This window comes from Naumovozyma castellii, chromosome 6 (genome assembly GCF_000237345.1).
Source record: "Naumovozyma castellii chromosome 6, complete genome".
Lineage (NCBI taxonomy): Eukaryota > Fungi > Ascomycota > Saccharomycetes > Saccharomycetales > Saccharomycetaceae > Naumovozyma > Naumovozyma castellii.
Genome location: NC_016496.1, coordinates 120092 through 143199, shown reverse-complemented (window position 1 = coordinate 143199; position 23108 = coordinate 120092). Strand labels below are relative to the sequence as shown.

The window sequence follows — 23108 nt, the reverse complement described above, 5'->3', positions numbered from 1 at the left end:
TATGACGCACTCAGCGATTAGACATCGACATCATTTTGCACGGTATAAATTTTTTCATAAAATGAGATGCGATGAGATGGAAGTAAAGTGCAGTTCAGAACACTTTGTAGTTATAATTTGAGACATATTTCCCAAGCAACATAGGATCCCTGAAATCAAGAGAAGCAAAAAGTTAAGCTATTATAAACTATGTCTACCACTGTTGAAAAAATTAAGGCCATCGAAGATGAAATGGCTAAAACTCAAAAGAACAAAGCTACCTCTTTCCATTTAGGTCAATTAAAGGCCAAGCTAGCGAAGTTAAGAAGAGAATTGTTGACTAGTGCCTCAGCAGGTTCTGGTGGTGGTGCAGGTATTGGGTTTGATGTAGCAAGAACTGGTGTCGCTAGTGTTGGGTTTGTTGGATTTCCGTCTGTGGGGAAATCAACTTTACTTTCTAAATTAACAGGTACTGAATCCGAAGTTGCAGAATATGAGTTTACCACCTTGGTTACTGTTCCTGGTGTTATTCGTTACAAAGGTGCCAAGATCCAAATGTTAGATTTACCTGGTATTATTGATGGTGCTAAGGATGGACGTGGGCGTGGTAAACAAGTTATTGCTGTTGCCAGAACATGTAATCTGTTATTTATAGTTTTGGATGTTAATAAGCCATTGAACCACAAACAAATCATTGAGAAAGAACTAGAAGGTGTTGGTATCCGTTTGAATAAACAACCACCCGATATTTTGATTAAAAAGAAAGAGAAGGGTGGTATATCCATTACAAATACAGTTCCATTGACCCACCTGGGTACCGATGAAATTAGAGCTGTTATGAGTGAATACAGAATTAATAGTGCAGAGATTGCTTTTAGATGTGATGCCACCGTAGACGATTTAATTGATGTTTTGGAAGCACAAAGTAGAAGATATATGCCAGCAATTTATGTTCTTAACAAGATTGATTCTCTATCCTTGGAAGAATTAGAATTACTATACAGAATTCCCAATGCGGTTCCAATTTCTTCCGGAAAAGAGTGGAATTTAGATGAACTGTTACAAGTTATGTGGGATAGATTAAACTTGGTTCGTGTATATACGAAACCTAAAGGACAAATTCCAGACTTTACAGATCCAGTTGTTTTGAGATCAGACCGTTGTAGTGTGAAGGATTTCTGTAATCAAATTCACAAATCTTTAGTGGATGAATTTAGAAATGCATTGGTTTTTGGTAGCAGTGTTAAGCATCAGCCGCAATATGTCGGTTTGGGTCATGTTCTTGAAGATGAAGACGTCGTCACAATTTTGAAGAAATAAATGGTAATCATTATAATAATATTAATATTAATAGCAAACGTGTAATAAGGGAAATATAAGTATCCTATTTATAGAGTTCTCTATGTATCAAAGAGTATTTTACAAGCTTTGTCAATTATCTAAATCACCTAGGAGACCGTTCCGTTTTACTCTTAATTCAAGATTTGTTGTATCTCTGGGGTTAGAAAGGTTACCGTTTCCTTTTACTCTTTAGAGAGATCAACTTAGCACCGGAACTAAATAATTCTAGGGTTGACAATCTAAGACACCAGTTAATGCTGTCTAATAAAGATCAATATAAAAAAAAAATTCTTTTCATTCAAGATATGTATAAAGGGAGTTCTTTCAGAACCAAAACAAAGACCCTTATGTAACTTTTTGCTGGAAATAATTTCCCCAAGAGTGATGTTATTAATATTCTAGGATGAAGATGCTGGATATCAAGCTTGGTAAAACACCTTCTACGAAGACACGAATTGACTACCAATTAAGGTAAGAATGCGAAGAACGGCAGGTATCGACGCGACATGAGTAATCTTGGATTTTCGTGTCTACCCACTTTGAAAAAGAAGGAATCCTTTTACAAACATTATCAAGGACAATATTATTCTCTGATGTTGGAACTTAATTAGCCATTAAGTCATTTCGTAGATCTTTAAATTTTTGTTTACTTCTGGTATATCTAACTTATTTTGTTTTTTTTTCAAAAAATAAGCTTCAGTAGCTCAGTCGGCAGAGCGTCAGTCTCATAATCTGAAGGTCGAGAGTTCGAACCTCCCCTGGAGCAATTATTTTTACTACGCCACCATTCAAATTCATTTTCTATTTTAATGTTCTTTTCTACGAACCACAATTGTACTAGACGCCTAGGTGTTCTTAGCCAGCAGAGGTTCCATTAGTGAGAGATGAAGTCAATAAGTGTTGGGCAAGTGGAGATTTCCCGTTCGACTTAGCAACCATTATGGATGGAATTCATGTCAGCTGATCCACTTTAAGCTATATACCTATACTTATCAACAGTTTTCATAGTTATCAACCGTTTACTTAGTTTCGGTTTGGTGCCGATCACCGCTGGGCTAGTATATATTTCCAGAGTAAATATTTTTTTGCAGCTCAATTTGAATTACATATGCTGAATTAATTTTTCCCATGTACCATTTCCATTGATCCTTTTTCCACTTCGGTACAGAATCTAGTACATCTTGTTTCTTCAAGACTTATATCCACAGACCCATGTATAAAATTTATTTGGCCATTACAGTTTGTGCCAGGAATGTGTCCATACGGATATACAGCAGTGCTATGTATTAATTTGTTATAAATAATATAAAATAATTGGAACTAACGATCTTGTTATCCCAGAAGTTTTTCAAATATTTGTTATAAAATTATAAGTTATAGATTTTACCATACTGAGGAAAACCATTTAATATATTCAAAAGAAGAGAATATATTTCGAACATAAACTTTCATCAAGAAAGTTAAAAGATTTTTGAAAAAAAATGTTTTTTATAGATAGGGTCAATTAGGCCTTTACGCTTCATAATGGAATAATGTGGATAAAATAGAAGAGCCTAAATTGATATCCATGTTCACATGGATTTACTTTTCAAAGAATCTACTTCATTTCTTAGTCTTTGAACTTCCAGTTGATGTAAACTTTCGTTGTTTTGTAAATAAAGAATATAATCCACTGCTTTTTCCAAGATCATACTTTTATTTAATCTTGTAGCGGAATTTTTTTTGAATTCTTGTTCTCTTTTTAAAGAGCCACCTACTTCAAAGGCAGGTTTTTCACAGGCTACCCATGGGATAATCTGTTGTAATTTTGCAATTTTGGTATTAATATTAATTCTATATCTTTTTTCAATTTTATTGTGAGCTTGTTTTTGATTTGATGTTAATCGTTTTCTCATGGGTTTAGAATTAGTTGTTTTCTGGAATTCGTCTTTATCATTTGCTAGGTCCACACTCTCCATATGAGGATGCAAGAAAACATTCAAATGGGAATCCTTAGGCTCTTCTTTAATTTCATTTGTAAAGACAGGGGAAGTAGTTGTTGTTTCGTTATTTAAGAACATTGTATCTGTAACAAGAAAATTCCGATTTTCATTGGTTTCTGAAATATTTTGCATAGCTAAGGAATCATTAAATTGATCAAATATTGGTGCCTCTTTAAATTGGTTGCACGTTGTCTTGATATTAGTGGGTTCAATGGGGGAACTGAGTGAAGAGGTAGAGTCTGAAGAAAGAATATTTTCTAAAGGTTCGAACCAGTTAGAGCCGGAATGAGAGGACAATGAGGAATATGAGCCTGTAACATATTGATTGTCATTTAAATCGTCTTCTAGTTGCTTGATTGGGTTTACACTGAAATGTTTTTGTTTTTGTAGTATCCAGTCTTTTACAGAGTCCTTCACATCTGCAGGGAATACTCTGTTTGGCGGCTTCCTCTTCATCAAAACCGGCTCCATTATATTATTATTTTACGAGAAGTTGTCAGTCAGTTAATGCCGTAACACCTTGTTAAATAATAGTAGAAATCAAAATTCAAGCTAATTTCTCCTTTCCAAAAAAGGGAAAATTCTGTAGAAGAGTAAATCTCCAAGTTTCAGAATTGTTGTTTTATATACTATTCAATAATACGGCGTACGTAAGAGGATCCTAGAGTGTTTCCTTTTAACAAGGCAAGAAAGAAGCACCTCCAAACACCTGCAAAAAGGGAAAGGAGTTAATAGAAGGAATCAATTTGCTTAATAAGGTGTTGAATTAAATGCTGACAGGGCTGTTTCCATGGATAAATGGCGCCAGGAGCAGCGGAGAAAGCGACAGGGGAGCCAGACACCTATTTTTTAGAGTTGCAGAGGAAACCTCGTGGTGTAAAGGTACGTGCGGCGTCTCTCGCGCCGAGATCGGGAAGAAACTCAAAACGTTCATCAGATCTTAGGCATTAGATAAGGAAATTAGGAGCAGGAATGGGCAGAAATAGAGGGGATATTTGGAGATATAAGGGTGACACTACTTTTTTCCATTTATCTCTACATCAAGGACTTTCTTTTATGGTTTCCGTCCTCTCATCATTTTTAAATCTTCCCAGGGCCCCAGGATAGACATGGGAAAAAAGACCGTTGTGCAATGTACAAAGTAGGGTTAAATTGAAAACCCTAAAATATATTTGAGAACACCTAATTTTTCAGTTTGATTTCCAGAAAAACTAAAAAATAGAATTATCCAGCCCTTTATAAAAAGTCTTTAACCCCCCTAAATTTCAACAAAGAAACGCTTTTTACCTCATGATTGTTTTAAATATTGTTCTAAGTTTCCCGTTAGTTCGTTAGTCTATGTATATAACAAGTTGAACAAGGCCAAGCATTGAAGTACAGACTGTCAGAAATCCAAACAAGGATATATAATGAATAATAATATACCTGATAGCCCACCTTCAAACACATGTAGCTCTGAGATACTCGTTCGACAAATAAGCTTTAGGGACCCCTAACACATCTGTCAGCAGTAACAACAATTCCACGCCAACGCCAAAGAGAAGAAAAGTCCTAGAAAAGTTCGTTCTAGTCCAAGATTACCCATCTCAGTCTGAAGATTCAGAATGGACACGTATCGACAGTAAAGGAAAGAATAGCATATGGTCACATTTTCTGGAAGGAAAGAAAGATCGTTCAATTTTAAAATGTACCAATTGTAATAATGTTTATCGTTACAATCGAAGGGAAGCCAGATATAATTCTGAACCTGCTGAACTTCATTTAAGAGATGACTGTACTAATCCTCCTGATTATTTCCATGGAAATTTAAAGGATGAAAGGATAATAAAAGAGATATGTAAGAAGAAGCTGGACAAATACCGAGATTTAAAACAATATATTAAGACGCAGTCATTCTTTGATATAGCCGTTGGGTTAATTTTAGAATCCCGTCTTTCCATCAACTGGGTAGAGTCCTTCACGGCCAAAACTCTGTGGTCAACAATGGCGTTAATTCCAACTGAGAATAACAGTAAACCAGAACAGGTTTTTAAGCCGAACAAATCTAATATGAGCAACTTTATTCGCACAAAATCCAAAGATATTAATTATTTCTGGAGGAGTGAGATAGCATCTTCGGCTCACATATTAAATGAAAAGACCTTTACCAATAGAAAGACATTACTTGTATCGCTTACAAAGAGGTTATATGCACTCGATAATGTAACGTTCATGTCTCTTGTTTTTGATCACTGGTCCAATCACAAAATGTCTAACTATTTGGGAGTTTTACTGGTTACATATGATGAAGAGGAAGGAAAACAAATTCCTTTTCTAGTGAAGATGGACAGGTCTGATTCTCACAAAACAATCGATATAAGTCAGCAACTTGGCGAAATTTTTAATAAGTTTGATGGTTTGAGAACAGTAACTGTAGGTATGTCAACTGATAATGCTGCCAATATGCTAAAGGTACCGAAAGAACTCTCAAGAATTGGCCTGTTAGGGACTCGTTTTCTTGGCCATGTACCTTGTTTACTACATAGTGCTAACATTATGAATAGTACCATGTTTGATATGGTCGAAGAGGACAGTTTGGGATTTGTAGATTCTGAGCTTAAATCAAAATTATTAGAGTTAGCTGCAATGAAATATCAGTTGAATTCTGATGGGTCAAGGAATGAAATTTTAAAACAAGATATCTTTACTGAATATCTTCTATCAAATAACAGCCAACTTTCTTCAGAATCTGCCGATATTGGTGGCATTTTTAGCTTTATAACTGGTGACATTATTCTGAAGAAAAATAATCAGCTTGCTCTTAATATTAAATCAAGCAGTGTTAATCAACTACTATACCGAGAACTATGCGTTGAGTTTGGAAAAATGAATGGAGAGGAACCTTTGGCCATCAAAACATATTCAAAAACAAGATGGCTATCAGCGTTAGATGTTGTGCTCAGGTTACGAGAGTTGAAACCTGTCTTGATGGAGTTAAATCGGGAGCCATCCCTGGGAGTGTTTTTCGATGAAGAAGATTTTGTTCTAATGGACGATTTAACTGATATCTTATCTCCTTTTCGTTCTCTTTGCGAAATGCTTTCTAATGATACCTGCACGTTGAAGAACACCCTTCCTTTGCTTATTTCCTATAAGGATAAAATAGACAAAATATTCGTTGAAAAATCGAAAAGTTCCAACCTAACGCACAGACATCTCCCAGTTTTTATTCGTTTCAGAAGGAAAATGGATAAATACTATAAAAAGTATGTCAGTATGGATATTTGTTTATTATCATCTTATCTAAACATTGCATTTGTTGATAGCTCTGTTTTTATAGAACAGTTCCCTCGTGAGAATACCGAAATCAAAAAAGTGACCATGTAATATCCGTTGTATCACAAAACTTACTGATATTTTAATACCTTTTTTGAATATATCTTATTATCCCATTAAGGATAGCGATACAGAAGACATGATCGGTATTTCGAGCCATGCAGGAAGAGTGTATAATGCTGAAGATTATTCATCAGAAGGACAAGAAGAAAAAAACTTGGAATTTGAGGAGGAATTTGATGAATTCAGTATTAAGGATGACTTACAAGAACAAATCAGATTAGAACTTGAGCAATACCGTCTACGTGCTCTATCATTGGTCAAGGAGTATTCAAACGAGGTTTATCCAAATCTAAAAAAAACGCTGGTCGCCATTCGACCGGCCAAGTCCAGATGATTGTGGGGCAGATAATATATTCTGGTCAAGGCATAAAAGAGAGTTTCCACTGTTATCATTAGCTAATAAATTATTCCATTGTATTCCATCGACATCGATTCATGCTGAGAGACTGTTCAGCTTGGCGGCACAAATATTTGACAAAAGAAAAAAGCCAACTCTCAGATCAAATGTTTGAGGATCTTTGTATCATACGGTCCTTCTTACTTAGAATTAAATTGGGGTCAATCAATATCACAGATTGTACTTTAAATGATGCTTTAAGATTAACAAAGGAACTCAACTTGGAATGATATATATAATATATGTCTAAATAAAGGTTACTTCTACATTTACCTGCTTACATCAATGATTTTCGCCCTATAAAAATTGTACCCTGATGCCCCCATGATTTTTAGCCATTCGGGTTATTGAAAAAATTAAGGAAGCCCTTAGGCCAATTTTTGGATTTTTCTCACTTATCACGGATTTGACCTTTGTACATTGCACAACGGTCTTTTTTCCCATGTCTATCTCCGCGCGTGGAGTAGTAGGGTTCTCTCTGTCCCTGCATTGGCGAGTTTCAAAGCCAAGTGCGGTGTACTTGATACAGAGGGGCTAGTCAGGTCAAGGGTACGCCGCCTTTTACATAGAAACAAGCTCGAGGGGTCTTGGAGCTACTATTCCTCTTGTTTGGTTGTCTTGTGTTTCTTTGTCTCAGTCCTGATTGACTGATTATCAGGTTCCACTTTTCTTGTCATCGAAGTGTATTTCCGTCAATCTTGGCACTGGGCCGGGTAACCCCGCAGAAAGGCAAGCGATCTGCAGAAAATCCCTCAGAAGAGGACGTACTGGACCAAACGATGCCACGGTGTCCAGACTAGTTTGGTTTAAAGTTTTACCAACCGAAATGTTCCCCTCTGAGACCTTTGTTAAACCTAGTCTTCTTGCATTTTGTGACTGTGTTTCCCCAAGGAATCACACCATTTATGTTACTGCTTGTCTTGCGTGCCTATTGTTAAGCAAGTGTGGAGCGAATATTGCTTTTATTATTACGATTACTCAAGGGTCCATATCTATCTAGTCTATATAAAAATGTTATAATTATGAGAAGTACCCAGCTCCCTCCGCAAGCCATCGTTCGAATTGCTCACAGGTAGGATCCCTCCAACACTTCCGGTATGTGCCATGTCCGCACTATCTAATAATTCAGAAACCCTCATAGGATTATCAGAAGCACTCTCGGCTAATTGAGTATTAGCATGTTCTTGGATTATTCGAACTGACCCTGCTGGCTTAAAGGTTCTATCCTTGGAAAGCACGTTCGGGTCAGTCATGACAATACTTTTTCGTAAATGATGCGGTTGTGGGATCCACACTTTCTTCATTAAGGGTCCCTCGTGCGTATTTATGTAGAACATGTCGGGATTATCCATCGGATTGGGTAGTGTACCGTTCTGTAGGGCGGATTGCATCGCCATCTTGTAATTCTTGAAAGGTTGTTTCTTGAAAGAGGTTAAGGAATGTGATGCAGAGTATGCCAATTGAGTCGGTGTCGGTAGAGCATTAATATCTTCTAATGTTTGTGGGTGCATCTTGAGTTGAGGATGGTTATATTGGGTAACTAATGACTTGCTTGGTTGGTAGGCCTTCTCGAAGGGTACTAGTGCAGTACTAACCGTGGGTGATACATCAGTGGAGGGAAGTTCGGAAGATGCAGACCAATACTCTGTGGATGACGTGTCTTTGGTCTTGAGAGTAGGCAAGACAGAGGTGGCGACCTGTATGGAGACCGAGTCAGTTGACATTATAGTGGTGTCAAATGGACTTGCTATAGAATGTGTGTTTTGTCCTTCATCGCTAGATGTTGATACAGATAATGATGTATTATTAGTATCTCCAAGACCTTCACTGCCAACAGTGGTGCTGTGGCTGATGGTTGATTGGAAAGATGATCCACGACTATTAAGGTAGCAATTGTAAATGCTTGCTAATCTTTCAACATTTTCGTCATCGTCATCTTCTAAATCTTTTTCTTGAAACCCAGGAGACACTAGACTCGTTGTACTATTCTTCTCAAAATCAAATTTCTCTATAATGGGTGTAGGTATCAATCCCGCAGATAAATTGCCCTTTTTAGCATTTGAATCGTCCTTATAATTTGTAAGTGAATGCTTGCTTGAATTCGATAAAGTAGTGTCATTGACGGAGGAATCATTTGTAAGCATTGTTATGTTCTCCTGGTAGTTGTATTCGATCTTTTTAATGGTGTTCATATGATCGTTGGAATCTGGTAAATGAATTGATTTACGAATGTGGATCTTCTCGTCCAACAAATGATTTTCACTATCACTGCTCTTTGCATTATTCCCCCCTTTGGATTGTTCTCTATGTCGCCTGTAAATATACAATATAATAATAGATAAACAGACCACAAACGTTACACCTAATGATATTCCGACTGCCAAACCAATAGTCGTGCTTTTGGATATTTTACTTCGTTTCTGCATCGATCGATGAATATTCCTCTCACTTGTTTGTGGTATTATTGTTGCCGTTGTCTTTGTTCTACTGATATAGTGCTAGTGTTAGAAACAAGGTTAAAAGAGAAGAAAAAAACTAATAAATTTAAGGTGTTTATGTGCAATCTTGCTGCAGGGATTACCTTGTTTATTTGTTTGTTTTCATTTTGTAGATTATATGCATCCTCGTAGGAAACTAACTAACGCAACAAAACAAAACAAAACAATTTTTTTTTCGCGTCGCGTCAGTCCATGTGTTACGTAATCCAAGAACATTTTTCCAGCCAACCGTCACGTGACACCAGCCGTTTAACATAGAATTCCCGTCATGAACTCATGATCGCAAAGAAACTATGAAGAGATGAGATGAGATGATAACGCATCCAATATATAATCTAAACAGTTAATACCTCCAGCGAAAAAACAAGAGGTATTATGCTTTAGAAGTGGTTCCAAAAAATGTATGCAAGGAAGAAACGAATTCAATAGAGACAGTACCCGGATGGTTCTGGTAAAAGGCAAGAACCATGTTCGTTATAAGTTATGCAACGACAGCGAAGGCCATGCAATTCTTGATACCGATCTCCTAAACTCGCCTCCCTGTCAGTCTTCCTTTAAAGGGAACGTTAAAAAATCAATATGAGGAAAGGAACAAGAATTTCAAGAATGCAAAATTTCAAGAAAATGCTCGCTCCTTTTATAGTTTTCTTCGGTGACCCCGGGTAAGGGAGGATAAACTGAAACTTTAAGGAACCGCTGTTGATTTCTTACAACTATAGATGGACCACCTGAGCAATAGGTATGTAATGGAGACATCAATGCCATGACTAGCAATAAGAATACTAAACTCCTCACACATCTGCTCGGGAATTTGAAATCTACAGGAAGAATAGTCGGTACAACTGCTGCCGCAGGTAACGGCCTTCCCACATCGAATAACATCAAAACTATTAGGCGACCTAATTACATAGCGAAACCTACAGTGTTGAAGTTTACAAGTTACGATCCATATTTGACGAAGAATGATTTCTTGTCGCTTATACCTGAAAATGTTTTTGCCCAGGCGCCTTTAACAACAGATATGGAAACAAAGTACGATTTTACATTAATAAAGAAAAGGGATCCCAAGTATTTTTTATTTAAGGATCAATATTACTTGAAATTCTTGAACTTCATCAAGTTGCAGCGATATTCAAATGTTACTAAATTTGCGAGGTTAAAGAAAGTACGTGTAAATTTTAAACCATTACAAAATATTCATGAAAATGATTTGTTTATGACGAATCATCAATTTTACTTACAAAATTTGGTTGCAGCATATAAATCAAAAGAGGCTTACTTGCAACAGATCAAGGGTTTAGAAGTATCGCCCGTTGAATTGTCAACAGTGGAAATGGAAGAAATGGAAGAAAATTCATTAGTAGTATGGAATTTACCCAATGACATGAAACCGATTGAAGTACAAAACTATTTCTGGTTCTATGATATTAAACATTGTTTTAAACTATATTGGAATGATACTACTTCGTTACATTATTTTGCATTTAATAATTCAAAGGATGCAGCTGACTTTAAATCCAATTTCCATGGAGTTAATTTTCACAATGAGGCCTTATACAAAATCTTAGTTGAAAGACTAATTTGATGCTTTAATTAATTGATGATAGATCTCAGTCCTGTACATATATTGTTACCATACATATTCATTAAAATAACCACCTATAATTCCCTCCATGATTCTCTTACTATCTCCCATTCTCTTACGTGATTGTTATCATTGTCCCTACGGCCTTGTATTTTAGACGTTTCTTCATTTCTCAAACTTTCATTGACATTATATGACGTAGGTGCTTCTTCTAATGATTCTCTCTCCAGTATGACATACTTCTCCCAAATACCGCTATCTTTCCAAACAAGAACTAAACTGTCTTCGTTATCAGATACAATCCGTTCGTTCGTATCGGTCAACGTCCTATCTGAGCCTCTTGGTTCGTTGTCCATTGGATTATTACACCATCCTATCTTACAACGTTGCTTTTGGAAATCAAGATTCATCTCAGCACTATTATGTTGATACTCTTTAGAATTTATTCCATTTCTTAACAATTTAGGATTCTTTAAATGGATGCTACACATAGACCAGACTGACTCCAAATAATTCAAATTCCAAGTCTTCGGAATAACACCTTTCAGTTTATGAACTTTATTGCTTCCCTCGTCTCCTAAAATTTGGAAAATATGTAATGTTTGTTTATCTGAAATTACGGCCAACTTGGTACCTCGAGGACTAAATTCCATATCGTAAATCTCTGCGTTATCCAACCCTCTTCTAAATTCCCTAATGAGACTGCCATTATGTGTACTAAATATTCTTATTATCGTTCCCTTTGTAGAACAACTGGCCACCATGGTTCCTTGATAATTTAATCTGATCAACTGGATCTCAGTCTTATGTGCTTTGATTATAGATGTCGGTATGGTCTCCAGAGAAACCAAATCCTTCTCTGATGGAATATTTGCAATTTGAATTTGTCCATTTCTTCTAACTGAAACGAACGCTATAATATTTTGAATCTTTTTAAACTCATTTGATATAACTTTGAATTCTACATTTGAACCTCTCGGAATATCAAAATTATTGAATAATTTCAAGGGATTCTGTTTAAATTGATATAATTCAAAATGATCATCCAATACCACAACAATAAGAGACCTTGACAATAAGGTATCGTTGACATTAGACATAAATTTCAAAACTATACTCTCCTTCTTAATCAAGTCATCCCAAATTACCAGTTTATTTAATGAATATTTAGGATTCTTACCACCACCCACAAGGGCAATATAATTCGTTCTGTATAACATTCTAGTAAATCCAATCCCATTACCATTGGGATCTTTGAATTTCTTGGTTAACTTACACTGCAGAGGATCTGTATTATAAATTTGAAATCCTTCATCATTCGAACAACTGAAACATGAACTATCCTGATTGAAATTAACGTTATTAAACTTGGGTTTCGTGGTAAAATTTGTCTCTACTAATGAATGGGTAATGTTCATTGAGCTAATGTGTTTTATATTGATCCTTTCCATCAAACAAGAATAGTTCAAACAACTCTTAGAAAAGGGTTAACTGGGTTTTCAAAAATTATCCGTATTTACATTTTCTTTAAGATTATGGAGCAGTAGCGAAATTTCATGAAATCTTGCCTTCGTTCATGTTTATACATCGGTAGTTTCGTTTAAGTACAGTTCTATGGCTGAGAATTCTAAACGCAATGATATCTATCAATGCATTCTCACATTAGAAACACGAATTTACGTTAACTATAGATCTGCTTCAGTCTAGGTCACTTAAATGGGTGTGGGAAATAAAGCAGATATTTACCGGGCTTTTCATTTCCAAGAGAGAACATTACTACGCCAAGATTGGGCAAGGTTTGCTAATTTCTGAAAATGGTTGTTTGGAAAGCTAGTCAGTCTTTCTACCAAGTTACTGAGCTCAATTTGATAAATTAATTTAATTGACGAATTTCCAATTCTCTAAATATTAAGTCATGGTCTATGGGAAGCTTACATTGATATAGTTTAACCAAAGTACATCCACTAACCTGGCTAATTCTGGGCAAAAGAGAAGTTTTGGTAAACACCTGATATTTTGAATATGTTAATATGAAATTTCAAAGAAACAGACGGCATTTAGTTACTTTTAACGATAATGTAATTTCACATGAACTCTTCTCAATATACTACTCGTCTAATTTAACTTTTAGCTGTTGAATCATCCAAATGTTAGGTGAGTAACTGAACTTAATATTTTTTTTCAAGATAAGCCAAATGGAACATTGATGTATGAATTTTTCAAGTTCTTATGGTGATTAACCCAATTCATACACTTTTTTGTTATTTTATCAGTTATAATTGGTGGTTCATATCAGAACATATTCATTTTTGGGCTTACTTAGTTTATTTTTCCGATTTAAGATATAGAGGTTCATAGTCTAAATGCGGTATAATAACCTAGAATATTTACAATTCCGGTTTACCTCCATGTTTTATCCAATGCTAGGTCAGTCTTGTACTACCTAATGAAGATGATTTGAATAGAGGAGTGAGTTAATTCTCGTATTCATTATAATTATCTCTACACAAGGGGCTTTTCCAATCACATCCTAAATTTCTTTTTCACCATTATGTTAATAGAAAAATACGTTCTAGATTCTTGGCAGTGTTGAACAAAGGCCAAATTCCGGATTCGTTACTATGGTTTTTGAAGACCCTTAAGTTGCAAATATAGAATCCCCTTATTGATATGTTCCATTGTGGGGCAGATAAAGCTTAATCGGTATTGTCTATCTGGCCGGTCTAGGGGAAACTCTCGTCCAGATTGTTAAGTGAATCTAAGGCACAAGACTTAAAGAGGAGATGCTATTGCCAATGGCAGCATCTTTCTATCTCTATGACATTTTTTTCATGTATGGAAACCGGAGAATAGAAAATTGGAACAATCAAACTCCGCACGATCCCGGCACAATTCGGCGCGCTGTTTTCTGAGCCGGTATAGATTTTTTCTGCGTGCTCTATTCTCCTCTTTATAAATCTCCGAGAATAATAGATGAATAACGGGAGAGGGCTCCTCTTTCATGTCTTTAAAGGTCAATTTTCCTCGACCCTCACTGATACTGCTATTTGGATTTATTGCAAGGTAGATGCAAAGTGATACTTGCCAGAAAACATATAAAAGGCGATGATATAATGCTACTTCTAAAAGATTTGTTTTCGTATTCTCTTCTTTTTATCTGTTAGTATAAAAAAACCATCAAGATACATCAACACATCGAAAATGCAACTAAAAAAACTATTCGCCTCTGTGGCATTGTTGGCTATGAACCGAGCCTTTGTTCATGCTACACCACCAACACCACCTACACCACCTGATCCAACTGAATGTGTTAGCTGTCACTACAATACTGAATGGGAATGTACCCCTACCACCATTACATACTCTTCCATGACTGTTTATCAGGACGGGCCTACTTGGACTTCCTCCTTTATTACAGGTGAAGTCACTTCTACAGACTGTGCATCCACCGAAGTTACTAAGTGTTTCGAAGACTCGTGTAATGATGATCCTTTAATAACAGATTATGAACCTCACACTTCAGAGTGGTGTCAATATGAACTTACTTCTATTTCAATTGGTACCACTAGATATCCATATGATTGTAGATTTGTTATTCGTCATCATGCGGAGTGTAGTACCTCTACTTTGACTTTATATGATTATAGCACTAAGTCAGTATGCTCTGATATTACGACAAGCTTAGATTGTCCAACTCCTCCAACACCAACACCAACACCAACACCAACTCCAACACCAACTCCAACTCCAACTCCAACTCCAACTCCAACTCCAACTCCAACTCCAACTCCAACTCCAACTCCAGAGCCAACTCCAACTCCAACTCCAACTCCAACTCCAACTCCAACTCCAACTCCAGAGCCAACTCCAACTCCAACTCCAACTCCAGAGCCAACTCCAACTCCAACTCCAGATCCAGAAACGACACCATGTGGTCCAGGCAATTCAGATAGTTCATGTCTTCCTCCAGCAAGTACGGTTACTGTTCCAGTCACCTCTCTTGTTACCATCTCTACTACCTCCTTTGTTCCACCACCACCACCAACCACCGTGAAGACTACCGATTTCATCACCACCATTCAAACATTAACTACATGTATTGAAGAAGAACCATGCGAACCCACCACAACCACATTAACATTTACCTCTGTAAAGACCCAGGTTATTTCTGAATGTCTAACTTTCACTTGTGCTGAACCAGAATGTCTTGAACCTCAAACTTTTACTACTACATTGACTATTGACTGTCCTGCCGCTGAATGTACGCCAGCTCCAGCTTCTCCAGAATCTCCAGCTGATGTTGATTCTGGTTCCGAAGGTTCTTCAGGCTCTCAAGACTCTCAAGATTCTTCTGATGCTTCCGATTCGCAAGGTGCCTCTGATTCTTCTGGCTCTCAAGGTGCTTCTGGCTCTCAAGGTGCTTCTGGCTCTCAAGGTGCTTCTGGCTCTCAAGGTGCTTCTGGTTCCCAAGGTGCTTCTGGTGCTTCTGGTTCCCAAGGTGCTTCTGGTGCTTCTGGTGCTTCCGGCGCTTCTGATGCTTCCGGTGCTCAAGGTGCATCCGGTGCATCTAATGCTGAAACCACCACCATTCAACCATATCATACTTTAGCTGCAGAAGATGAATATCATGAATTACAAGCCTTTGAAGGTGCTGCCAATATGTTAGACACCATCAACCCATGGTATATCTTAGGTGCTATTCCATTATTCTTATGATATTAATATTCTTCAATTTTTCAATTCTTTCTATCATATCTGATAATACCCATTTTAGTTCTTCGATTCCTAATTACTCTTTTAGTTATTAGTTTTCATTCACAGTTATTTTTCTTTATTCAACGGCTTTTTTACGAACAAATATTTGTATACTTTTCAATGAAATTCTTTTATTATATTAAAACATTTTTTTTTTCATTTTCCCTTAAAAAATATTTAGTTACTTACTTATTTATTTACTCATTCCTTTAGAAGAGTAGCAATAGTTTCATCAATAGAAGAAGGTTTAGTCAAAGAGGCATACCTTTCATAAACTTTTCCATTCTTATCGACCAAAAATTTTTCGAAATTCCATTTGATACCTTTAAACCCCAAAATTCCTGATTTTTGAGACTTTAAGAAGCCATAAACAGGATCTTCATTCTTCCCATTAACATCAATCTTCTTCATAATTGGAAAAGTGACACCATAATTCAATTGACAGAATTGTCCAATCTCTTCATCAGTGCCCGGTTCTTGATGACCGAACTGATTACATGGGAACCCGATGATAACCAAACCTTTATCGTTATACTTCTCATATAAAGCTTCTAATTCCTTGTATTGCGGAGTAAACCCACACTTGGAGGCAACGTTCACTATCAGGACGACTTTGCCCTTTAGTTGTGAGAAGGGGTAGTCTTCCCCCTTCTTATCCTTTGGAGTTAGCTTATAGAATTCAGACATGGTTGCTTTTATTGTTTTAGTATTGTTTTAGTATTGTGAGTTGTTTACACTTGTCTGAAGAATACCTGTATTGTTTGAAGAATGAGATGGCTTTAAACAAGGGTACTTATAGTCGTAAGTTTCTGTCCTGCCAATGGAGAAGAGCTGCTTACGTTATCCGTTAGGTAATCTGCCACACAAGAAAACTGGCCAGCCAATGAAATACGAAGCTGATTTCTCGTAGCAACAAGAACACAATGACAAATAAACCCATTCGAAGTGTACTGTTAGTAGACAAGAAGAGGCTTAGAACGCATGAATGTTCTTCTTGGATAACGAATGTTCGTTTTTCTTTCTTTGAAGAAAGGACCGGAGATAACAGACCGGCGATAGTAAGTAACTACGAGTATACAACAGCTGGTGACAGTTTCGAATTTACACCTCTTTTACTTTACAACCTTGACCGGTTCTTGAGAAAATAATGAGCTTTGTCTTGATATCTGAATATTGGTTTTTCCTAGGGAATAATTTTATTTATGTAATGAATTTATTTACTTTTTGAGAGAAAAACCTTTTGAGCACAAGTTAAATATTAATCATATTTAGTGTTCAACATAAATAACAGACTATATCACCCATTATTTTTTTTATTTCAAACCTTATGGAGAGATATCAATATTAAAAGAAATTTGCCAACAAAAAAGTGGTGTTTACTTTTGTTTGAGCCCAATATATCTAAAAATAATGGTTATGGCTCTGAATCATCGGTTTACGACTACCCAAACATAACATTCCTAATATATGGAAGGGGAACCTACAAAGAACATATCTGGAAAGAAATCAAGACAAGATATCTAATTTGCCCTTTGTCCAAGTCCATTGTTATGGTGACGCGACGCTTAAAGAACCACAAATATTTCTATTTCAAATGAATAGAGTGGCAAACACATCTCAGAAAACAAGATTACAAACTCAACAAAGAACTTAGATTCTTTGAAGTGGGTCTGCTTTTTTTTGCTTTACCTTTGAAACCCACACCAGGTTACCTTACTATACCTATTGTTTCTGCTCGATTATGCCCAAAGAAAAGAAACATCATGCTGCCAGCCAAAAAAAACTAGCCGCCAAAGTCTCAATTTCAGGATATCAAGACAGATTCATTCCATATACAGCTTCAACCGCTGTCTATAGGGCATCTTTATCCTTGAGACGTTTTGATCCAAAGGAAATTGACCTAAGAGATCAAGAGTCGTCACTTTCTCCTCAGAGACTTTCAAGTCCTGAATTTTTTAATGATTTAAGAGAGACGGGCAATTACGAACCTGTAAATAGTCAAAATACATCCATATTCACTACAGACTCACCAAATAATACCGAAAGGAGACAAACCATTACATGCACCAAATTGAAAAGGGAACAAGAAAAATATAGAGATACTATTGCGGAATTACTTGGGTTTCATAATTCAGAAAGAGTGCTAACTTTTAATCAAGAGAATAAATTAAAACCCTTGTTGAAATTAGACGCTACACTAGCTTTAGAAACTACCAATTTGAATGAAGAAAGGAGTAGAACAAGTACAAGAGATCCTCGTTTAGAAAGGGGGACAAAAAGGGTAAAATCCCATGCAGCTTATAAAGTTCTGGACGCCCCATGTTTAAGAAACGACTTTTATTCAAATTTAATATCATGGTCTAAGACAACTAATGCTGTATTAGTTGGACTTGGTTGTTCTTCTTATATGTGGTCAGAAGCTTTGGGTGCCATCCCAGTTCTAGACCACCATTACTTATTTTCAAAAGGTGATTTAATAACCTGTGTTTCATTCTCACCGAGAGATACAAAATTTGTGATAGGAACCAAAGATGGCCGTATTTTATTGTTTGACCAGGATTTAATCATTGATAATTATGAAAAATATGAGGATGAAGTTTTCCTTGAACCAATATTCACATACAAGAACACTGCCTCGAAAGGATTAGGTTGCATCGAATGGCTCTCAGATGGTGAATCATTAATTGTTGGTGATGAGACTGGATTCATTAATATTATCAATATAAGGTCTACGTTAGATCCCAACTCATATCATTTAATGTTATTTAAACGATTCAAAGCTCAACGACAACAAGTTTGTGGTATGGAAATGATGTCATGTTAATACCCCTTCTCAAAGTAGTTTTTTTTTGGTCCCCTGTACTAACTAACACTTCTCTTGCAAGTAGGAATATCTATTAATAACGATAATTCATTATTGGCGGTAGGTGGTAATGATAATTCCTGCAGTCTTTGGAATATAACCGATAGTGAAATTCCCAAGAAATTTTTTACTTTAAATCATACAGCTGCAGTTAAAGCAGTTGCTTTCTGCCCTTGGTCAAAATCACTTTTAGCTACAGGTGGTGGAAGCAAGGATAGAACTATAAAATTTTGGCATACAAAGACAGGTACTTTACTTAACGAATTTAAGGTTACAGGTCAAGTGACATCATTAATATGGTCTAAAACGCAGAAACAGATAGTTGCAACTTTTGGATTTGGTGATATTGAAGATCCCACTTTGCTAACACTTTTCTCATTTCCCCTTATGACACAACTTTTACATGTAAAATCACCTCAACCACTGCGAGTATTAAGTGCGATTTTGTCTCCTAACTCTACAGCAATATGCATAGCCACCAATGACCAAACAATCAGGTTTCATAAAATATGGCAGGAAGACGAATCTTTAATAAAGGAATTACAGGAAAAGGGCCTTTATGGTTCAGATATTATTGAGTATTTCGAAGGGATCGGCGGATATTATCAAGGCGATAATGGTGGAGATAACGACAAAACAATACGGTAGTAACAGGGTTTCAAAGTAATCTTAATACATATAACATAAACATGACTTATATTATAATAACTATAGAAATTATTACGTATTATCATTATTGTTTTTATGTGTCCGTTACCTAAAGATATTCCGTCCGGCATTTCATGGACAACATAGAAATTTTGTTTCCAGTTTCAATGTTACCAATTGACAATCTACTGTAAGTTGAACATTACCATCCAATAGAGACAAGTATCTAATTCAAATAACACAATTAAAGAAAAACAGCCTACCATTGTTGAATAGAGGGGTTTGTCAAAATTATGCCAGAGGAAAACGCTACTACAACAGAAAATAGAGAGGAACACCAAACTCAGGACTCATCTCTAGATATAGATGCAGGCGCACAAGGAGATTTAGAGAATGAAGTAATATCCGCCATACTTGGCAATCTAATTCTTTATCCCATTCTGCTCCTTTACTTTTTAATCACTTTCATATATGTGACATCAAAAGTAATCCCTTATCAGTTTATTGATGAAAAATTCCATGTTGGTCAAACCTTAACTTACCTACAAGGTGACTGGTTCAATTGGGATCCTAAGATTACTACTCCACCAGGTCTCTACATTTTAGGGTGGCTGAATTATCATATATGGAGACCTTTTATTAAATCATGGTCAGACTTGACTATCTTAAGATTGGTAAACTTCATTGGGGGTATGATCATTTTCCCAATATTCGTTCTCAGGAAAATATTTTGGCTTAATGCAATTGCATCATGGCCTGTTACTTTGATGTGTTTTCCACTGATGGCTACTTACTATTATTTATACTATACAGATGTTTGGGCTACTATTTTCATACTGGCATCATTGGCAGTTTCACTTTCGGCGAACACATCCAATTTGAAAAGAAGTATGTGGCTAAGTAGTTTACTAGCGGGTATAAGTTGTCTCTTTAGACAAACAAACATTGTATGGACAGGATTTATTATGGTTATTGCCGTGGAAAGAAGTGCTATTATCCAAAAGCAATTCAACACACATAATTTCAACAACTATTTGAAATTGTTTATTCATAGTATAGATGAATTCCAAACTTTGGTATTACCATTTGCCATTAATTTTGTGTTATTTTTCATCTATCTAGTCTGGAATAGATCCATAACTCTTGGTGATAAATCGAATCATTCAGCGGGATTACATTTAGTCCAAATATTCTACTGTTATACATTTATTATGGTGTTCAGCGCTCCCGTCTGGATATCCAAGAGATTTCTTGATAGATATAAACAAAGATGTTTATATAAATTTGTCCAAACCATTTTTGAACTTCTAATGATTATGCTAGTAATTAGATACTTCACCAAAGTGCATCCTTTTTTACTAGCTGACAATAGACATTATACGTTTTATCTTTTCAAGAGAATAATTGGCTCTAAGAGTAGACTAATAAAATATTTCCTAATGGCCCCAATATATCATTTCTCAACATATTGTTATTTAGAGGTCATTAGACCAAGCCAATTGGTATTTCACCCTATTTTACCCTTACCTATTAAAGAAATCTCAGAAGTTCCACCATTATTAACTCATATTTCATGGACGGCGTTAATACTATGTACCATATTTACCATTGTTCCATCACCATTGTTCGAACCAAGATATTACATATTACCATACTATTTTTGGAGAGTATTTATTCTCTGTTCCTTCGAACCAATTCTAGATGTACCGGTTAATGAAACTGACGTTGTCAAGACGGCAAGTGTTACGAAAAGGCTAGTTTTGGAGACACTTTGGTACATGCTCTTTAATGTGATTACATTATACATATTTATTAAGCGTCCATTTGCATGGGATGATGAACCTCATCCGCAAAGAATTATTTGGTAAACTAAATTGAGGGGGATGTTCTGCATAAACTTTGTACATAGTTCATTATATTTATAATAAAAACGAATTCATATACTGAAACAAATCGATAATTTATTTACACAGATTGGAATATGTTTTTTTCTTTTAAGTTGGATTATGTTACATACATATTCTTCATAATCTGAATAAGCTAAGATTAGATAAATATAGAATCTAAGAGAACAGAGCAGAACAAAACAAAACAAAACATACGACTGCTTTAGCTACACATTGATCAAGGGTCTTTGAAAATTTATCATAATTTCCTTCCTTCTGGGAATGTTCATTAAAGTAAAAACTTGCTTATAATGCAACATTCTCAAAATCTTCTTGTACTTTTTCAACTTCCACTTCCTCCATGTTGGTCTCATTATCTGTTTCTGCATTTGGCAAGCCTTTCTCTTCTTCTTCTTTTTCTTCATTGATTTCGTTATTTGATTCTTCCACTGGTGTGGCTGTCTCTTGTTCAGGGACTTCAGGTTCTGTTGAATCAACTGTTGTTATGTCTTCAGTTGCTACATTATTTTCTGCTGGTAATTCTGGTAATTTCTTTTCTACATCAACATTAATATCTTGAGGTTCAGTATTTATTAGTTCAATCTTGTGAGTGCTTGTTATTTCTTCATCATCGTCTTCCAGTTCGAATGATTCTGTATCATGGATATCAGAGTTCACTACAGATGGGTTACTATTAGGAACTTTTTCTTTTGTAGAAGGTTTAGTTTGTTGGGTAAAGTTTTTGTATTTTTCAATGGCTCTGCTTTTCAAGACATCGAAATAATCTTGTGGAGGACCATTACGTTTCTTATCTCTATAAACCAATTCCCCATCCCCGGCAAAGAAATCATCATTATCATCTACAAGGAACCAATTACCAGCTTCCAAATCATTAGCAAATGACAATAAAAATTCCCCCCAATTGTCAGCAATCACATATTTAGTATCAAAATCTCTACCAAACGTGATCACTTGACCATAAGTCCCCAATTCACCTGGTGCAAGATCGACACCAATATGATTACCTGCATTATCAGTTAATAAAGGTATCCATGCGGCATGAGCATATACATTTTGGATGGCGTTTGGTGGGATAGATTTTTGTTCTGGAATAAATGGTAATTTAAATTGATTTCCCGATGAGGAAGTTGGTGGTTTATCATTTTTCAGAGATGCAGATGATCCACTTGTGCCCGATATTTGATTATTAATTTGATTTTGTCTTTGTCTATTTAAATTTTTGGCAACATTTCTCCATTTTTGAGTCATATTTACAATTTCATCTAAAGTCATTAATGGTAACCCGTAAATTAGCCCGGAAGTACCAGTCATCGATTCTAAATCTTCTTGACCATCATGTATCCTTAATGAAGCCTTCACTGCTGCGGGGAACAAAATTTCCAAATCTTCTTCAGCATTTGCAATATCATTAATGGTACAAGGATCACCAAAAGTAGCATTCAAATCTGGATTATGTTCATCAGTCCAAGAATTAATATGCCTCCAAGCCAAAATCACCTCTGATACACCTTTATTAGTATTATCGAATTCATCATCCGTGGATGCTGGAAACACATTTGAATCTTCCATACCGACGTTCATTTCTTCATCACCACCATTCAAATGCATTTCGGATGGATTGACCTGTCTGGATGACGATCTCATCCCCATGTTGAATTCTGGCGTGGCATTGGCGTCATATTCTGCGTAATGATCTTCTGTGCTCATGGAGTAGACCCATTCTTTGAATTTCTTCTTGAAACCCTCCATAATTAATAGCTATGTAATATTGTTGT

At 35.9% G+C, this 23108-nt stretch overlaps 11 protein-coding genes and 1 non-coding gene across 12 annotated transcripts; 7 read left to right on the top strand and 5 right to left on the bottom strand.

The window, feature by feature from the left end:
• Positions 1 to 189: 189 nt before the first annotated feature.
• RBG1 (GTP-binding protein RBG1) lies at positions 190 to 1299 on the top strand (the record flags this gene model as incomplete). Its single annotated transcript, XM_003676864.1, has 1 exon — positions 190 to 1299. One exon carries the CDS (start codon positions 190 to 192, stop codon positions 1297 to 1299), a length of 1110 nt encoding a protein of 369 aa, XP_003676912.1.
• Positions 1300 to 2013: 714 nt separating this feature from the next.
• NCAS0Ftrna7M lies at positions 2014 to 2086 on the top strand. The gene has a single exon. It is a non-coding gene; the product is annotated as a tRNA-Met (tRNA).
• An 805-nt stretch (positions 2087 to 2891) lies between these two features.
• Positions 2892 to 3773, bottom strand: NCAS0F00710 (basic helix-loop-helix domain-containing protein; the record flags this gene model as incomplete). Its single annotated transcript, XM_003676863.1, has 1 exon — positions 2892 to 3773. The coding sequence occupies one exon, from the start codon at positions 3771 to 3773 to the stop codon at positions 2892 to 2894; it is 882 nt and encodes a 293-aa protein (XP_003676911.1).
• A 1512-nt stretch (positions 3774 to 5285) lies between these two features.
• NCAS0F00700 (uncharacterized protein) lies at positions 5286 to 6668 on the top strand (the record flags this gene model as incomplete). Its single annotated transcript, XM_003676862.1, has 1 exon — positions 5286 to 6668. One exon carries the CDS (start codon positions 5286 to 5288, stop codon positions 6666 to 6668), a length of 1383 nt encoding a protein of 460 aa, XP_003676910.1.
• Positions 6669 to 8078: 1410 nt separating this feature from the next.
• Positions 8079 to 9503, bottom strand: TOS2 (Tos2p; the record flags this gene model as incomplete). The annotated part of the gene is made up of 1 exon (XM_003676861.1): positions 8079 to 9503. One exon carries the CDS (start codon positions 9501 to 9503, stop codon positions 8079 to 8081), a length of 1425 nt encoding a protein of 474 aa, XP_003676909.1.
• Positions 9504 to 10338: 835 nt separating this feature from the next.
• PET54 (Pet54p) lies at positions 10339 to 11160 on the top strand (the record flags this gene model as incomplete). Its single annotated transcript, XM_003676860.1, has 1 exon — positions 10339 to 11160. One exon carries the CDS (start codon positions 10339 to 10341, stop codon positions 11158 to 11160), a length of 822 nt encoding a protein of 273 aa, XP_003676908.1.
• Positions 11161 to 11234: 74 nt separating this feature from the next.
• On the bottom strand, positions 11235 to 12611 carry HSV2 (phosphatidylinositol-3,5-bisphosphate binding protein HSV2; the record flags this gene model as incomplete). The annotated part of the gene is made up of 1 exon (XM_003676859.1): positions 11235 to 12611. The coding sequence occupies one exon, from the start codon at positions 12609 to 12611 to the stop codon at positions 11235 to 11237; it is 1377 nt and encodes a 458-aa protein (XP_003676907.1).
• Positions 12612 to 14361: 1750 nt separating this feature from the next.
• On the top strand, positions 14362 to 15876 carry NCAS0F00660 (uncharacterized protein; the record flags this gene model as incomplete). The annotated part of the gene is made up of 1 exon (XM_003676858.1): positions 14362 to 15876. One exon carries the CDS (start codon positions 14362 to 14364, stop codon positions 15874 to 15876), a length of 1515 nt encoding a protein of 504 aa, XP_003676906.1.
• Positions 15877 to 16116: 240 nt separating this feature from the next.
• NCAS0F00650 (glutathione peroxidase) lies at positions 16117 to 16602 on the bottom strand (the record flags this gene model as incomplete). The annotated part of the gene is made up of 1 exon (XM_003676857.1): positions 16117 to 16602. The coding sequence occupies one exon, from the start codon at positions 16600 to 16602 to the stop codon at positions 16117 to 16119; it is 486 nt and encodes a 161-aa protein (XP_003676905.1).
• A 1054-nt stretch (positions 16603 to 17656) lies between these two features.
• AMA1 (Ama1p) lies at positions 17657 to 19426 on the top strand (the record flags this gene model as incomplete). The annotated part of the gene is made up of 2 exons (XM_003676856.1): positions 17657 to 18716; positions 18804 to 19426. 2 exons carry the CDS (start codon positions 17657 to 17659, stop codon positions 19424 to 19426), a joined length of 1683 nt encoding a protein of 560 aa, XP_003676904.1.
• A 293-nt stretch (positions 19427 to 19719) lies between these two features.
• On the top strand, positions 19720 to 21294 carry DIE2 (dolichyl-P-Glc:Glc(2)Man(9)GlcNAc(2)-PP-dolichol alpha-1,2- glucosyltransferase; the record flags this gene model as incomplete). The annotated part of the gene is made up of 1 exon (XM_003676855.1): positions 19720 to 21294. The coding sequence occupies one exon, from the start codon at positions 19720 to 19722 to the stop codon at positions 21292 to 21294; it is 1575 nt and encodes a 524-aa protein (XP_003676903.1).
• Positions 21295 to 21618: 324 nt separating this feature from the next.
• On the bottom strand, positions 21619 to 23082 carry SMI1 (Smi1p; the record flags this gene model as incomplete). Its single annotated transcript, XM_003676854.1, has 1 exon — positions 21619 to 23082. The coding sequence occupies one exon, from the start codon at positions 23080 to 23082 to the stop codon at positions 21619 to 21621; it is 1464 nt and encodes a 487-aa protein (XP_003676902.1).
• Between the last annotated feature and the right edge of the window lie 26 nt (positions 23083 to 23108).